The 15,973-nt window shown below is 40.1% G+C and overlaps 1 protein-coding gene across 1 annotated transcript in view; it reads right to left on the bottom strand.

Moving 5' to 3' along the window:
• Window positions 1-15,973, bottom strand: part of RIF1 (replication timing regulatory factor 1) — a 30,566-nt gene that overhangs the window by 3,301 nt on the left and 11,292 nt on the right. The window contains exons 11-29 of the mRNA XM_074146098.1: window positions 15,246-15,419; window positions 14,874-14,984; window positions 14,561-14,623; window positions 14,152-14,252; window positions 13,660-13,746; window positions 12,377-12,450; window positions 12,088-12,268; window positions 11,091-11,198; window positions 10,682-10,831; window positions 9,128-9,227; window positions 8,025-8,289; window positions 5,790-5,832; window positions 5,287-5,489; window positions 4,992-5,091; window positions 4,471-4,614; window positions 3,906-4,048; window positions 3,680-3,769; window positions 3,543-3,597; window positions 58-2,826 (exon numbers count right to left, since the gene is read on the bottom strand). Of these exons, the coding sequence (XP_074002199.1) occupies window positions 58-2,826; window positions 3,543-3,597; window positions 3,680-3,769; window positions 3,906-4,048; window positions 4,471-4,614; window positions 4,992-5,091; window positions 5,287-5,489; window positions 5,790-5,832; window positions 8,025-8,289; window positions 9,128-9,227; window positions 10,682-10,831; window positions 11,091-11,198; window positions 12,088-12,268; window positions 12,377-12,450; window positions 13,660-13,746; window positions 14,152-14,252; window positions 14,561-14,623; window positions 14,874-14,984; window positions 15,246-15,419 (4,961 nt within the window). The remainder of the gene's footprint in view (window positions 1-57; window positions 2,827-3,542; window positions 3,598-3,679; window positions 3,770-3,905; window positions 4,049-4,470; window positions 4,615-4,991; window positions 5,092-5,286; window positions 5,490-5,789; window positions 5,833-8,024; window positions 8,290-9,127; window positions 9,228-10,681; window positions 10,832-11,090; window positions 11,199-12,087; window positions 12,269-12,376; window positions 12,451-13,659; window positions 13,747-14,151; window positions 14,253-14,560; window positions 14,624-14,873; window positions 14,985-15,245; window positions 15,420-15,973) is intronic.

Genomic DNA, 15,973 nt, shown 5'->3' on the forward strand with positions numbered 1-15,973 from the left:
GTTAAACACCCCCGTTATGAACTGAATTAACTGTATCACATAATCACGTCACGGTACCTTATTCGCAGGTGACAGGGAGTCATCATCTTGATTTCTTTTAACACCTCTCTTTAAAATGCTCGTGGAGGGAGAGGCGGAAGGAGACCACATGCAGCGCGCCTGCATCCCGTTGGGGCTTTCATTCGCTAACGCAAACGAATTGTCATCTTCCAGCTTTTGAGGGGAACCCACGCCGTTATTTTCGATGGCATCTTCTGTGTCCGAGGCCGCGTTTTCAGGCACTGTGATTTCAGTTTCCACTAATTCCTCCTTCACCTCTTTATCTGGAATAGTGCAAATTTCTCCTACACTATTCTCAGCCGCTTCTTCATTGCCCCAGTTGCTTTCTGGCTCATCCATCTGGTTTTTCTCAGTTTTGCTAACAACAATCGGCGCCTCGGGTATCTCCTCTAGTTGTCCATTCTGCCTCATTTCTTCCTTTCCCGTAGCCGCCGGTTCTTCGCTGTCATTCCCTGCCACCACGGAGCTGTCACCAGGCTCTTCTGCACCACCCTCAGACAGATGCTGCTCAGTTCCGTCGCTCTCATCAGCGGGTTCTTCCATGTCCACCACCGAGTCGGTAATTTCTCCTGCTCTACACTCTGCATCCTCCAGACCCTCCTCTTCTACAATGCTTCCTTGTAGATCATCTTCAGACCTTCCCTCTCCTCCCAAGTCAAAGGCACTGGGCTCCTTCGGGGGGTGCACTGGAGTGCTCATGGCACAAGGTGCCAGGGACAAGCTCTCATCCAAATTGGAATTACCGGACACCTCTGATGGATTTAGGGGCATCTGAACTGGGCTGGTTTGGGAGTTGTTCAGCTCAGGAGCACTCTCAGTTTTTGATCCAGTGACTGACAGAATGTGCTGCTTTGGCTTTATGCTACAGCAATCACAGCTCCTTACTCTTTTCACCCTTCTGCTTCTCTTGTGCTGACACTCGGGTACTGGCGAAGAGGGGAAGTCACCACCTGAAGCACTTCCTCCTGGTACAGGTTCAGGCAGAACAGTTGGACAACACTCTTCCACGGCTGTTTGCTTCTCAATGTGTTTATCGTCCTCTGGTGCTTTCAAATCCTGATCAGACACACAGGGGTTGGAGAATGATTCCGCTGACATATTGCTCTTTTGGTCCACATTGACATTCTGTGCATCAGGCGAATCCTCGGAGCCGGCAGATGCCACCGCTTTGCTAATGCCTGCAGGCACTTCTTGATGCTTTGGGTCACACGCTTCAGATGTCACCGCAGCGTCTGTGCCCACTTCAGGTCTTAGTTTACCTTGACTTGCTTCCAAGAGATTCTTCATTTCGTTTCCATGGGAAGACACCTCATGGCTCTGGCTTCCCGGCTGTAGATCTTTCGATTTACCTTCAAGAGAATCACTTCTGTTCTTCACTTTGGCCGATCTTTTCTTCCTGGTGCTTTCTTCCTTGGTCTCATAGCCATCAGCCTCTGAGTTTTCTATGCTGGAAAGCAATCCCTGCGAGGCTCTTCTTGTGTGGTACCGCGGGCGTTCCACCTTCTTCTGACCTACCGCACTCAAACTACTGTCTTGACCCTCTGTGTCACTCTTCAAGTTATCTTCTGGCCTCCTCCCACTTCTGTTTGCTTCCTCATCAAGGCCCCTTGAAGGAGGAGACTCCTTTGCGCTCACCTCCTCCGCAGCAGTTCTCTCCACCAGGTTGCTTTCTTTTTTATTTGTATTTTCTGTCGCTTTCCCAGAAATTGCTTTCTGCTTTAGGGACGCGTCATCTCTAGTCTGAGGCACCTTCTTTGGCCCAGATTTTTCGTCTTCTTTACGTCTGTCTCTCTTTTGGTGACCGTCTTCCTTATCCTGACTCCCCGCTGCACTTTCTACGGTTTCTGACCGCCGTCTCGAAGAACGTCTTGGTATTTTCTGACTGGGGGACAGGTGTGGAACCTGACTGTCGTCCCCCATCACCTGGTCAGGTGATACGGTGGCCTCTGGGGGTGTATTTTCTTTAGAATCCATATCTAACGCCCGGACCTTTTCTATCTCTGCTATCGTATCTTCAACTTTCTTAATGTCTTCTTCTGTAGAATGGAGAACTTGGGACTGAGTAAGGAGAACATGTTCCACATCTTCTACTGCAGAAGACAGTTCAGGACTGTTTTCCATGCTGCTGGAGGCAAAAGACTCTTGTTCTAACCCAAAGAACAACTTGGACTGCTTGTTTCCTTGGTGCTCCAACTTGCTCTGCCTGCGTGTCAGCCTTCGTATGGCAGTGACTATTTGCTCAGACTCCAATTTTGAAGGCTTTTTATTTTCTTCTCCAGATTTTTCTGGTTTAGCACCAGTCTTGCACACGCTTGTATTTTCCTGTTTCCCGGCCACAGAAGCGCTTCCAGGCATCTCAGCGATACTATTTAACACCGAAAGGCTGAAGGGTCTGTTCTCTGAACTACCAAATTTCTCCAGAGTAATAAAAGACTGCCGGCGGCTCGCAGGCTGCGGCGTTCCCGAAATGATGTCACTTGAACTGCTGCTGACGTTGGAAGTGGTTTCGTTCCCTACGGAGGGCTCCTTCGAAGCCGTTTCCATAGCACTTGTTTCTAACCCCTCTCCAACTGACGGCTCCTCTGGAATGGCGTCAGCTGCGTCCCTCTGTGACCCCCTCTTGCTGGTGGAGGTCGAGCTCTCCTCCATGTGAGTCACGGGTGGCTCTTCCCCACAGGCGGCGTTCTCCGGAGGATGGTCTGGTTTGCAGCCCCCTGCGATCTCATCCGATTCGCCCGTGCGCCCTTCGCTCTTTGCATTTTCTTCCTGTCCCAAAGATATCAACAGCAAAGGACTGTAGCTTTGATATGAATAGAACATAAAAAACCAGCTCTGGTGGAATAGAAAACACCGCACCCACACGGTTTTTCAAACCACCCTTCCTTCAAATTATTTTTATAACTACTGAGGGAAAGATAATAAAGGCAAAGATTATTAATTTTTTTTAAAAGCCATTTAATCTCAAAACACAAAGAACTGCAAAAACATTTTACGTGAGTTTTGCAGCATACTCAAAAATCTGTTACTAAAACAGTTTTTATGAAGAATCTGCTGTATTTTACCTACTGCCTGTTCAGCACTGCAGCTGGTCAAGCAAGCTGTGCAGCCAACTCCTCTCCAAAACTGAACAGATCTATGTTTAGGACTTAGAAATTTCCACACACACCCCCCAAAAATCTACTATTTAATGCCCCACAAGCCCTTATAGCTTCATCCAGAAGCAGTTCAGAATGTGGAAACTTCTAAGCTTCTGAAAAAAAGATTATTCTCAAGAGTCTTACAGCTTAAGCAGTACAGGGAAAATAAACTATTCCTGTGAGCTGTTACATTTGAGGTACTTTTTTTTGCTTGAAGAGTTTCCAAATCAAGCTTAAAACCGTATCATATACAGTAATTTGCTGTTAATTACCAGAGCTCCTAATATGAAGAAAACATGGTTATAATTCTGATATCTTAATTACCATTAGACAAGGAGAAATTACCTGAGGCTTGGTTTTAGTATCTTCTTTTGCATTTTCTATTAAAGATGGTTTTCCCCTAAAACAGAAGTTACTTAGATTAGAAGCATAGCAGAAAAGGGGGACAACCTCTACTGTATATAGTGGCAGCCTTTACTTACAAAGAATCTTCCTGGCTTTGTGTGTACTGAGAAAATAAGGTAGTATCTTGCGATGCGTCCAAATTGTTGTACATCGCAGGAATATCAGCTCTGAAACAAACCCAGAAATGGCAAGGCAGACTCTTTAAATTAAAAAGTAGTGAGATACAGGAACTGAAGTTATGTCAATCCAACACACTCAATGTAATGACATTTCATGCTAAGCTTAAAACAATAAATTACAGACCTCTTCGACCTAAGCACTTCTTTTTGATGCTCTGTCAATATTCTTTCTTTTGTTTCTGGAGGAATAAACACAAAATCAACAGATTTCTCCTCTTCCAAGAGCATCTCACTCTTAGTCTTCGAAGATGAAAATTCTAGTTTCAACTACAGAAAGGAGAAAGAAAACCCCACTGGATTACAAACGAGACAGAGGAATTGGAAGTGTCTTCATAGTTCAGTACAGCCATCCTAAGTGGAACAGTTCCCAAACAACCAGTTTTCTCAACATATTAATCAGCCCAAAACTCTCAGTACGTGTTGATTTTCTTTGTGAGTGATTTCCCCCCGCAACCAACAATCTCCTAGAAGATTCTGCAACCCCCACTCCCTGCCCTCCATCACCCCTCCTTAAAGCTCAATCTGTAAATTTAGCAGAGAAATGAAAGCATGCTATATAGCCTATGTTTGAAAGAAAAATATTCCACTGTCACAAAGTATGTTATTTTTTACCGAGAATTTACAGAGCATTCTAGATGTTCTGCAGGACAAAAGGGATTTGATTCCATCACACCTATCTGTAATCTTACCTTGGCAGACGTTACTTGCACGTTACCGGGCTTGTCTTTTCCTTCGCTTTTCAGTTCACTCGTCTGTGCCAATATAGAGTCTCGTTTTTGACCCAACTTTACCTCCATTCCGCTTATCTTTGCGTCCAGCTGTGAATTTTCCATCTAGTCAAATAAAAACACACTGAATGCTTGGAGTATGAAGAAACTCCAAGCTCACAAACTCATCCTGAGAGGTATTAATTCCTACAACTGACCTGTCCCCCACTCCCATTTTCCTCTAAATTACATAGAGGGCAACTTAATACATTAATTATTTCAAACAAGAAAGCAGAACCCACAAATTTAAAATGCCCATAACGTTTAAGAACCAGCTCAGTCTTTTGATGGCGCTTTCCCAGCACAGCTTATCACTCCAAACATGAAGCAGGTGGAAGCCAATGACAGCAAAAATACAAAATCGACCTTGCCACTCCCTGCTGAACAATTCCCATGAAGTTCTACGCAACGAAGCACCCCTTGCGGATCAATAAAATCCTTACCGCATCAGAGAAGGGGCCGCTGTACTCTTCGGCCATCGCCATGCTTTCAAAACCAGGCAGCAAGAGTGGAATATTCTTTTTGGCTTGGCTTAACACAGATCTGCTCAACAAAAAAGGGAATTAAATGTATGGAGGAGGGGGGAAGAGGTACACAAAAAGACCAGCAGCTACCCCAGCTTGCACAAAAAGCAGAATATAAACGGTGACCAGAACACCACCAGTTCATTTGCACACAACCCATGATCTCTTCCTTTAAAAATATATAAATATATATAAAAAAAAAAATGTATCTTACTTTAACTCTTCAGGGTATGTTAACGACGTAGCCTTGGCAAACGTTGTGTTCCAGAAGTGGGCGCACTGGTGGCGGATCTGTTTGCTCTTGTGCTGGAATATCACGCAGAGCAAGGGAGAAAGCTGCGCCAGCAAATCGCTGTCGTAAGAGCCAGTGCAGTGAGACTGCACGCACTGGATGATCTCGGCCAGGAGCTTTTCAAGCTGAGGGAGAGAAGAAACACCAGGGTTTTTTTATTCAATTCAAATATTACACATATTCACTATTTAAAAGTTTAAAACATCATTTAAAACATTATTATCCCAGTGAATAGTATGACCTGAATAAACAAGTTTAAACACCACACAGAAGGTCTAATAGCTAACCTCAACTACCTTTTCAGTAAAAAATAAATAGTTTAAAAATAAATCTCTACCTTCAATACTTTTTTAAATATTTTTTTAGAATACAGGATGAACAGCAAAACTCATGTCACACATTTTCCCAAACCCCAGCAAATTTACCTTGTTATTGAGATCACTGTATACTTTAGGTGCATCAGCAAGCCTGCCAAAACAAACCAAAAAAGTTGTATTTTGCTGTATCATTTATCTCAAGCGTGAGAATTAAACACGTAATGCACTCAAGCACTACACACTGGTTTTAGTATGCAACTTGATGAAATTATGTTGACACAAGCCTTCCATGGGATGATCAAAAAATTTCCTGATGTAAATACTTTCAAGTCAGTCTATTTTAAGATTAACTAACAGAAAGATCATTACTAATTAGTACAAACTTAAAATTCAAGGTTTTCTTAGGAAGTAACTTCTAATTGTCTTTTTTGTGTTGCTCTTAACCCTTTCCCCAAACAAATTTCCCAAGCTCCATAAATATCCACATTAAAAAGCTGAAGCACTACCTAAACTAAGTAATTTCATGTCTATAAATCCTAGGTATACACATCATCCCCCCCAAATGTGAGAAAGCTGCGACCTCCAACCTGAAGAGGTTCCCAAACTTGCATTTGCTTGCACATGCCTTCCTTTAAAAATATACATCCAACACTCACTTCTCCCTTTTAATGAGTAATTCTGAGAAAGACAATGCTCAAAGGCAGGTGAGATGGGAGACGGAGAGAGGGGGCTTCAACTCAACCTTAGACCGTAACAAGGGGATTCTTGCCTTTGAGACGGGGAATCCCAACGAATTTTACATTAGTGGTAGCCGCCCTGCTTTGAGTTTCGGTAAAAGCTTCAAGAAAACAGTTACAGGCTGACTGGCAGCATCCCATCCCATCCTCTCCTCTCCTCCCAAAGCCATACTCAATTTCTTTTCCTTTTCCTGAGCCCAGGGTAAGTCTCCTGCACCACCAACAAACCAGACACAAGCCTCTGCCAGCCCCCTCCCACCAAGCCCCTAATAATTCCATCGTGTCCTGGGAGGAGAAGGTTACAACAATTTAAAAATAAAAAAGCAAAGCCGTATAAAAGCAACGCATAGCAACAAGTAAGTATTTCTCAGTACTTCCCTCTGCTTAAAATCTTATAGGGTTTTAGTGTACTTCAAATAATTATAATCTCTCTTTTTCCTACAAAAATTTATGCAGTTCCCGCCCACCAGAAAACAAATTACTGTTAATAACTTCACTGCAGTGAAAATAAACAGCACAACACTTCAGTCTTTTGGAGATGACAATACCTTCAGTCTAAAGAGACACCAATTTTAAAAACCAAGCTTTCAGAAGTCCTACAGGTTTCCTTTCCTGTATGACTAGGTTGGTTTGGGTTTATTTCTATTTTTCCCCCCAGCTTTTTATGCAGGAATTGTAGAAAACAGCAAGTGTTCTCAGCAATGCTTTAGAGAGCCATTCCTTCTGCAGTGTTTGGGCACGCTACAAAACCAGTACCTACTAACTAGGCTGAATCTAGTAAAATACAAGCTGTTCTTAATGCAAGAATCATGGAATGATACGGGGTTGGAAGGGGCCTCTGGAGATCATTTGGTCCAACCCCGCTGCCAAAGCAGGTCCACCCAGAGCAGGTTCCACAGGAACGTCTCCAGGGGGGTTTGGAATGTCTCCAGAGATGGAGACTCCACCACTTCCCTGGGCAGCCTCTTCCAGGGCTCTGCCACCCTCACAGCAAAGAAGTTCCTCCTCATGGTTAGGTGGAACTTCTTTTGTTCAAGTTTGTGCCCGTTCCCTCTTGTCCTGTCCCTGGGCACCACTGAAAAAATGACTGGCCCCATCCTCCTGACACCCACCCTTGAAGTATTTATAGGCGTTGATCAGATCCCCCCTCAGTCTTCTCTTCTCCAGACTAAAAAACCCCAAGTCCCTCAGCCTTTCCTTGTTAAGAGAGATGCTCCAGGCCCCTCATGATCTTTGTAACCCTCTGCTGTACCCTCTCCAGCAGTTCCCTGTCCTTCTTGAGCTGGGGAGCCCAGAACTGGCCCCAGTGCTCCAGATGGGGCCTCCCCAGGGCAGAGCAGAGGGGGAGGATGACCTCCCTCCACCTGCTGGTCACCCTCTTCCTGAATGCACCCCAGGATGCCATTGGCCTTCTTGGCCACAAGGACAAGAAGCTTGAAGCAAGAAGAAGCAAGAAGCTTGGAAAGAGCTGAAAATTCTTAGTATACTAGTGCCAAAGCTCTGAAAACTCCTGAGCTGTATTCAAATACACCACTTGTTACAGAATTTCACCAATACATGGCAAATACAACGAATCCAGTTTTCCAACCGTTCTTCAAATACTCACTTTGCTTTTTCATAAAACACTGCCAGAGGTTTTGAAAAAATTGCAAACATAGTTCCGATGACTGAAGGCAATGAAACACGGCTGATGATGTTGTGGAGAACAGCAATAATTGAAGGACCAACAGAAAGCAATGTTTCTGAACAGGTTTCTTTGGAACTGAACACATGGAAAGAGTCTAGTAACATCACCAGGAGTTTAAATAGAGAGGAAAGCTTCCCAAGGGGTTCCTTTTTCTTCTTAGACCAATCTGTAGGTGTCTGTGGAGCTAACATTAAGAAAAAAAATAAGTTTTCTTCCTATCTAACCAACACACATTACAACAAAAGACCTATGAACTTTTTGTCTAAACGAGAAACAGAACTTCGATTCCCACACTGTATCTACACACAAATAGTTTAACAACTAACTGTCTTACTACTTGAACAAATTCACACAGGGCACAGAAACAGCTCAAGTTTTATATGGAATTACATTATTTTGTAAATTATTTCTTCAGATTTAGTAGTTATAAGTGGGTGGAGGAAACAAAAAGAACGTTTTACGTACAATGACCTTTTGTCTTCTGTTAAAACTATTCTCAACCATTTTATGCAAATTACCTTCAGAAGCAGTAGCCTTTCTATCGTTGCGTTCATAAGTTTACCATTGGTTTTAGGTAGGTATTTTATTATTAGACTGTGGATTATGATCAATCATTACTGCTTCAGATTGCGTTTGCTTTGTGCAGACGTAGATTTCACATGCAAAGTTTAAATCATAGGAAAAATATCACATACAACTTCAGAAACCAGCTGTGTTTTACAGTGAACTGAGTAGTAAAGCAGCCTTGAGGTTTATATCAATTTCAGATGTCTTTTGTCAGGCTGTGCAGTAGCTGCTAAACAAGTAGAAAAGACCCAGTACTCAAATATGTGTACTGGATGACACTTTCAGTTCCTTTTGATGATTATTTTGTCAATCCCTTCATTGCCTAGATGGTATGTGTTGCATATAGAGACCACTGACATCCTACAGTCATCACTTCTGCATCTACAAAAACTCTAATTTTCAGCCAGCTCTGGGAGAAAGAGACAGAAACCCCCAATATTCAAGTATTTTCTTACATCTATTTTTGGGCTGGTATTTAGTCCCATATGGTGCAAAGTTGATGCAGTCAACCATAACTGATATAATATGGGTGAGACCATCCATCATTGCAAACATCTGAGGAGGAAACACAAGTCATCAGCAAAGCCCAAAAGAGCAACAGTGACAGAAAAAAAACCCCACGTTGGCCATTCAGGACAAGAACGCAAACAGCTTTTAAACTTAAGAGTGGATGAAATTTGTCTACATTATCAGGTAAGATTCAGAAAAGTTTACATTTTAAAATACAGACATTTACAGAAGCTTAAGATTGAGTCTTCCATTCTGTACAAATAAGACATAAGCATCTATACTATCTAAAGAAACAAAACAGTAACAGGCAGCTGTAAGAAGGCGTTAGGTTTAAGAAGATGCACCAAAAGTATTAAGGTTTGAGGCACTACCTGTCTAGCAAAACATATGTTACCAAATGTCAGTGTGTGCCTAAGTTCAGTTACTGTACAAAGCCTGATTTTCAGAAAAGTCACTGTAGGCATAACAATAAGGTTGTCATTAACAGTCAGGAAGCACCATCCATTTCTAGGACACAGAAAAAGATGGGTCAAGGTTTTTCACACTTCCCCCCCCCCCAAATAAATCACAAATTCCTCTAAATAAAACAAAAACTTGCTTTTATAAGGAACATTGATATCATGGGCAATAAAAGTTTAGTTTCAATATGACTTACATGCTGAAGCTCTAAATTGTTTAAGTTTTGCTTGCTTAACTGTTATTAATTTTTGAAAATTTAAGTTTATTAGCAGGATACAGCAGCATCCAAACTAAGTTATAATGATGTAGTCCTCCAAACTATGTTTCTTTCTCATCTGTTTCTTATTTGTTCCTTTCAGTTTTGTTTTTGTTTTTTTGTTTTGTTTTTTTAAAAGACAGTCAACAAAGGATTTTATATTCCAAAACTGATGTTCACCAACACCTACAGATACTCCATCTGCCCATATGAAGTGGGCTTGCAAACAGGCAAGACAGATAATGTAAAGGCTTCCTCTTTCAAAGTCTTATTTCTAAAGCTTTCTAAGACAGAGAAGTCTTTAAATTTTAGTGTACAGGGTTGACAGTACCAGGAATGTAGCAAGTTACACTCTCTGAATGCTACAGTGCTACCCTATCCTCCTTCCTAATCAAAATGGATTTTTTTTTGCATTATTTGTTAATTCAACCTGAAGTAACTTTATATATAGACACACATTTCAACCAGACAGATCATATTTATCATGACGATGACACTCACTAAACCATTATTACTTAAATAGTTCGAAGACAAATCCAAAGATTGCTTAACTGCTATTTTAATATTTAAGCTTTATAATTCTTTTTACTCCCAATCCATTTCTAGATCAACTCCAACTCCTGTTAATAAAAAGAATTTTGTTACGGCTTTATCTAAGTCTCACCCAAAACACTTTAAGTTATAGAAAGCACTACATTAAACTTTACAATAGGTTCTTATATCTAATTTTAAAATATATCTTCTAAAGTACTTATATAGTTCAATATCACTGGTTTATACTCACTACTGGAGTTTCACCTTCTAGCCCAGATATTATTTTGGCACAAAGTTCTTCACAGCATAGGTTTTCTTCTGCTGTTGCAACTAAAGCAGCACAGCGAGCAAATGCTCTATACAGCTCTGACCAAGTGCGCAACAAGGATTTCATAGTTGGCTTTAACAACAGAAAGAAAAAGTTTATAAATATCAATGTCTGTGCATAAAGGATAAAAACTTGCTTTAAGTTTTCTTCTTCTGTCAAAAACCTACGTAACTCAAGAAATCCAACCCTGGAGCAGTGGGTCAATGTATAAAACATATCGATAATAAACTCTGCTCTTGAGATATCAGAGAGCACTTCATAGTTTGTTGTGTTTTTTTTTTTAAATAAACCCCACATTGTTTCTAATGAACGTTAATGCATTCACTGTTACCTGTGGAAATTCCTGAACGGGGAAGATATGTGATACTGGTAGCAGCAATGCACTATAAACAGCATTGAAGTTGTGTTCCAGGGCATCACCCTGATTTACTTCGTTAGTCTGCAACGAGAAAACAATTTTCTGAGTAACAAAGCTGCACAATTTAGATGACAAATAAGGTTGTTCTAAATACATATTGCCAGTGGCATTTTGAAATTAGCTATTCAGTTCTTTCAAGGGTTTGAGCTGACCCTACTATTTAAAGAGATAAAAGGCACTGTTTCTAAATTCCAAAATAGCTTAATTCCAAGAATAAAAACCATCAGTTAAAAAATGTCACGCATTTCTTACTTATTTCAGTCACAATAAGTGATGACAGTAACCTACCTAAAGCACCTACAACTTTCTTCATAAATTCTAAGGTTTTTAGGGCTAATGACTACATGAGAATTAGACACTACAGTCAATGTACTTCATTAGTGAAAAATACTGTTCTAATTACATTCTAAACATCACAACTTGGTATTTATTATATTATCAAATAAAGCAAACAAGTCTCTTGGTATTTAAAAGTTAACAGGTCCTGGAGGGCAGGTTTCCATCCTCTGTAGCAGCAAGACTATGTCAAGGATTCAAGGGCTTGAAGCACATCTAGAAACGTAACTATAACCTTAAAAAAAGGAGAAAAGCATTCCCGACACTGTATTTAAGAGTGATCACTCTTTACTGACTGGAATCACTTCAAACCACGGTCCAGATCACTCCTCCACTACTGCCCTTCATCCCACCTCACTGCAGATGTTCATACTCAACTTAGGGACTCTTTTAACAAAACGCCGCACACATTCCAGTTTCATGAATACGACCAAGGCTTGTTTAATTTTACTACCAATTCAAGACATGTAATTCTTAAAAATACATTAAGATCATTAAGATAAAAGATCAGCACAAAGTTTTCCTGTGTTTTTTTTGCACGAGGACAGGGAAAGAGAACAAAAAGCCACTCTACCCGATTAATCCATTCGGTTAGCGGGTTAACAACAATACTCCACATCCTCCAAAGATGCTCCTTGTTTTCCACTTGCTTTGCGCTCTGATTAAGAATTCCAATCACGGATTCACTGAAAGCCAGCGGAGACGTAGGCCCAGACAAAACAAAACCCACCAGCGTTGTTAGAATTACAAAGAATCTAGGGAAGAAAGGGAAATAGGTAAGATACTTTTTCCAGCTGAAGTCAGGAATATCTTCCACGAAGTCTTCTACGGGAAGCTCATTGTAAACAAACACCACCACATACCTCTCCTCTGTTACACAGGACTCCAAGAGGTTATTATGGAAAGGCAGCTGGATTAAGAACAACGCTGGTGTTCCCTTATAAGAGAAATTTAAGAGATCAAAACAACATATACACTGATCAAATGAAACAGCTGCCTCACCTACATGTGTATTTATCTGTATACTGTATTTAAGCCAGAAGTTTGCAACTATTAAAAGTTGTCTAAGACTGTCAATTCTAACACTTCAAAATAAAAATGAGAGGGAAAGCTGGAAACCTAAGCTTCTGCCGGATCCTGGTGCTTCAGCAGAATACCAATTACACTCTAGTTGAAGCAAAACACTTCTCTATTTAAAAGGCTGTGAATTTTACTGTACTTAGTCACTACTGCCTTAAATTCCATACAACACAATAAGGCAGGTGCAGGTAACTCAACCAGTGCATGGTGTGAGACCTGGAACAAAATGGGGCAACCTGAGATTTACTTATTTCTAGGTTTCAACAACACCTCTTTTGGATAATCTCTGTTAAAAATCTACCACAAGCATTTCAGGTTTGCTAGCGTTAAAGTATTTAACAAAACGCATTTAATACCTACCCATTAAAGCTTCAACCACCTTCATAAAGTTTTGATTCTTGTACTTAAGTCAGAAAAAGCCTCCAAATGTAAATAACACAATCAGAAGGGAAAAAAGGCCGGAAAGAATTTTGAGAGCTGAGCTCTTAAGCCAGCTCTGGTACACAAAGTTCTATACTACTCACTTGAGCTGAAGCATTCGCTTACCCTATTTCACTTAGGTCTCCTCTCACAGGTATTTACTTTTAAAAGCCTCCAAATGAATTCCATGCACTCCCTGGCTACCAACGTAAATGTTTAGCTACTTTCATAGGCTCTATCTTCACCTTCTTTCTAGTAGAAAGCTCTGTCTCCACTGGTGCAAAATAAATAAGTTCCCCTCTATATACTGGTGCATGTAGGAGAATTTTAAGTTCCTAAAAAACCTTTTAAACTTTTAATAAATCTAACTGCTAGTATACTCCTACTCAGTCTGCAACCTGTATTCCTAATCATGATGTGAACATGAGAAATCCTCTTTCATTAGTACAGTACTTTTTAGCTAGTTAAAAGTACTCATCAGAAGTGAGAGCTGGAAACAAAGTCTGCATTTTGGAACACAGAATAATACAGTTTCCTGAAAGGTCTGGATCTAACGACTTATGAAATCCTCTGTATGTTTGTGCAAATATGACATCCTAAGACATTTCAGCACAAAAACAAAGTTCTGGAAGCAAGTCAGACTTACATTTAAAAGATCCATATCAGCAACCTGATAAGCTGGTGATCCCAATACTTTTGAAGGCAATTCGTTAACAGTGATATCAATGAGAGACTAAGTAGGGGAAAAAAAGAAAACATAAATAAACATTTTTTTTCCTGAATGTCCTAATATTTTAAATAACACCACAAATAAAAGCAAAATTTAACAATTGCTTCCCTTTATTAAAAAAATCCATTGTGAAAGTAACTGTCCTTGGAAGCAGAAGGTTCTGGTAGGAGAACCATATACCCCATTATGAGAACATTGCTGATAAGTATGAAAAATATTTCAAGAAAGAAACCCTTAAGCAAGACTCTGCCATCTGATGAGAATTGTGTAACTTAGGTTACACCAAAGAAGTTGTCTCTTTAAAAAGAGGCGACTGTTCAGTTAGATGCAAAAGCCTGCTACCAATCAGAATCTAGACCATCAAAAAGCAATGAGTTTTAAAAAACAAGACAAACCCACCCAACTTACCAGTATTTTCTGCACAGGAAGAGAATTTGATCTAACAGTGTTTTTTAAGGCCTGGAGCAACATAGTCAGTATTTCTGACCCTTGCTTTTCTTTCTTATTTCCTAGAACAAAGAATATTTGCAGTTAGAGCAGAAGAAAGTTATGGTGACCGACCATCATTCAAAACTTCTGTGCCTTCCCCAATAAGCCTCAGTGGATCAGATCAATATGATTTTGTATTTGTCACACAAAGGTGCAGGCATCATGAAAAATATCAGTCATTGCCTCAAAAACAACTATTAATGATGCCTAAAACCAAATTTTATCAGCAATGAAGCAAATAACACTTAAGGTCTAGTCTTAGAAAAAAAACAACCAAACCTCTAACTGGTCAGCAATGACAAATTAAAAAAAAAAAAGTGCTTTTTACCTGATTCAATAGCAGTTTTTACATATCCATTTATGTCCTTCCATATAACATTCAGCATACAATCTACAAGACAGCAAAACATTTTTATTCAGTTTGCAATAAAAACGTTAAACAAAACTGCAGTTAAAATACAAACTGTTAAACAACAGACTTTGACATAAGCCAAAACTGACATAAGCTTTCAAACCAAGTCAGAGTAGCTCTATTTAATGCTAACACTGGAATATTATAGAAAGCGGTTATTTTTAATTAGGTTTCCCTCCCCCACTTTGTTTTCCAGAAAAGAAATCAAATTTCACCACTAAATTCTTACCTGGAACTTCTTTTCCAATTGCAATAAAGCCGTCCTGAATGGCATTTATGAACGTGCTGGCGTGCTTACAAAAAAAAGAAGGGCTACTGATCAGTGGGTACTGGAGAGGCTCTAGGAGAACAAAAAAAAACACGTTCTGTAAATCTGTTATTTTGCAGTCGACTGGTAAGATAAGCCTTAAAAAAAAAAAAATCAAGTGTATTTATGTGTACTCGCAGCACTTAAGATAAAAACAACTTCTGATATCAAAGATGACAACTAACAGTTTTAAATGTTTAAAGCATTTCATGCTAATAGACATCTTTAAATCCAACAACATTGGTAATTTCAAATTATGTGAAAGTACTTAAAAAAATAATGTAACTAACATACCTAAACTAAGTGCAAGTTTGTTTTGCTTAGCAAAATCTACAACTTCTGGTCCCATCAAGAAGTGAAGCAGCATTTCAATCCCCAAAAGCTGAATGGAGGGAATCACCACCATTCCTGCTGGACTAGAAGTCAAGTTCATCCTCGGCGTGACTGCATTTGCAAACGGGTAAGGACCTAAAGCCAGAGGAGAAAAATTTACAAATTGTCTCATATTGCACCTGCGATCGAGTGAAAGGGAAGAGCCAATAGACCAAAATCCCAAAGTCAACATGAGAAGGATGAATCATAGAATAGAGTTGGCTAAGAGGGACCTCGACCAGCCAGACAGGTATCTAGCACACACTCCTTTTAAGCAGGGTTCAACGTCACAGTCAAAAACACGTGTTTTGAAAGCATAAATATCTTCCAAAGATGGCAGTCTCAAGCGTCAAACTTCACTTTGGCAAAAAAAGTCTCCACAGAGGCTGTGGTTACAGAGCAAGTTACACAGTAGGCTATACACTAGTTATATAGTAACTACTGCTGTGAAAGAGTTTCCATTAGAAACTTCTACGCTCAACACAAGTTTAAGTCCGGTGCAAACCTCAGTTATGATCTCACAGAACTAAAATGAACTTCTTTTTTTCTAAAAAAAGGGAACAAAGGAAGATCTACACATCTAGGACACCTCCACAACGTACCCAAGGCTTCTATTATAGCAGTCTAGAATGACACAAGCTGTGAGTGCT

The sequence above is a fragment of the Numenius arquata genome, chromosome 3 (genome assembly GCF_964106895.1).
Source record: "Numenius arquata chromosome 3, bNumArq3.hap1.1, whole genome shotgun sequence".
Taxonomy (NCBI): Eukaryota; Metazoa; Chordata; class Aves; order Charadriiformes; family Scolopacidae; genus Numenius; species Numenius arquata.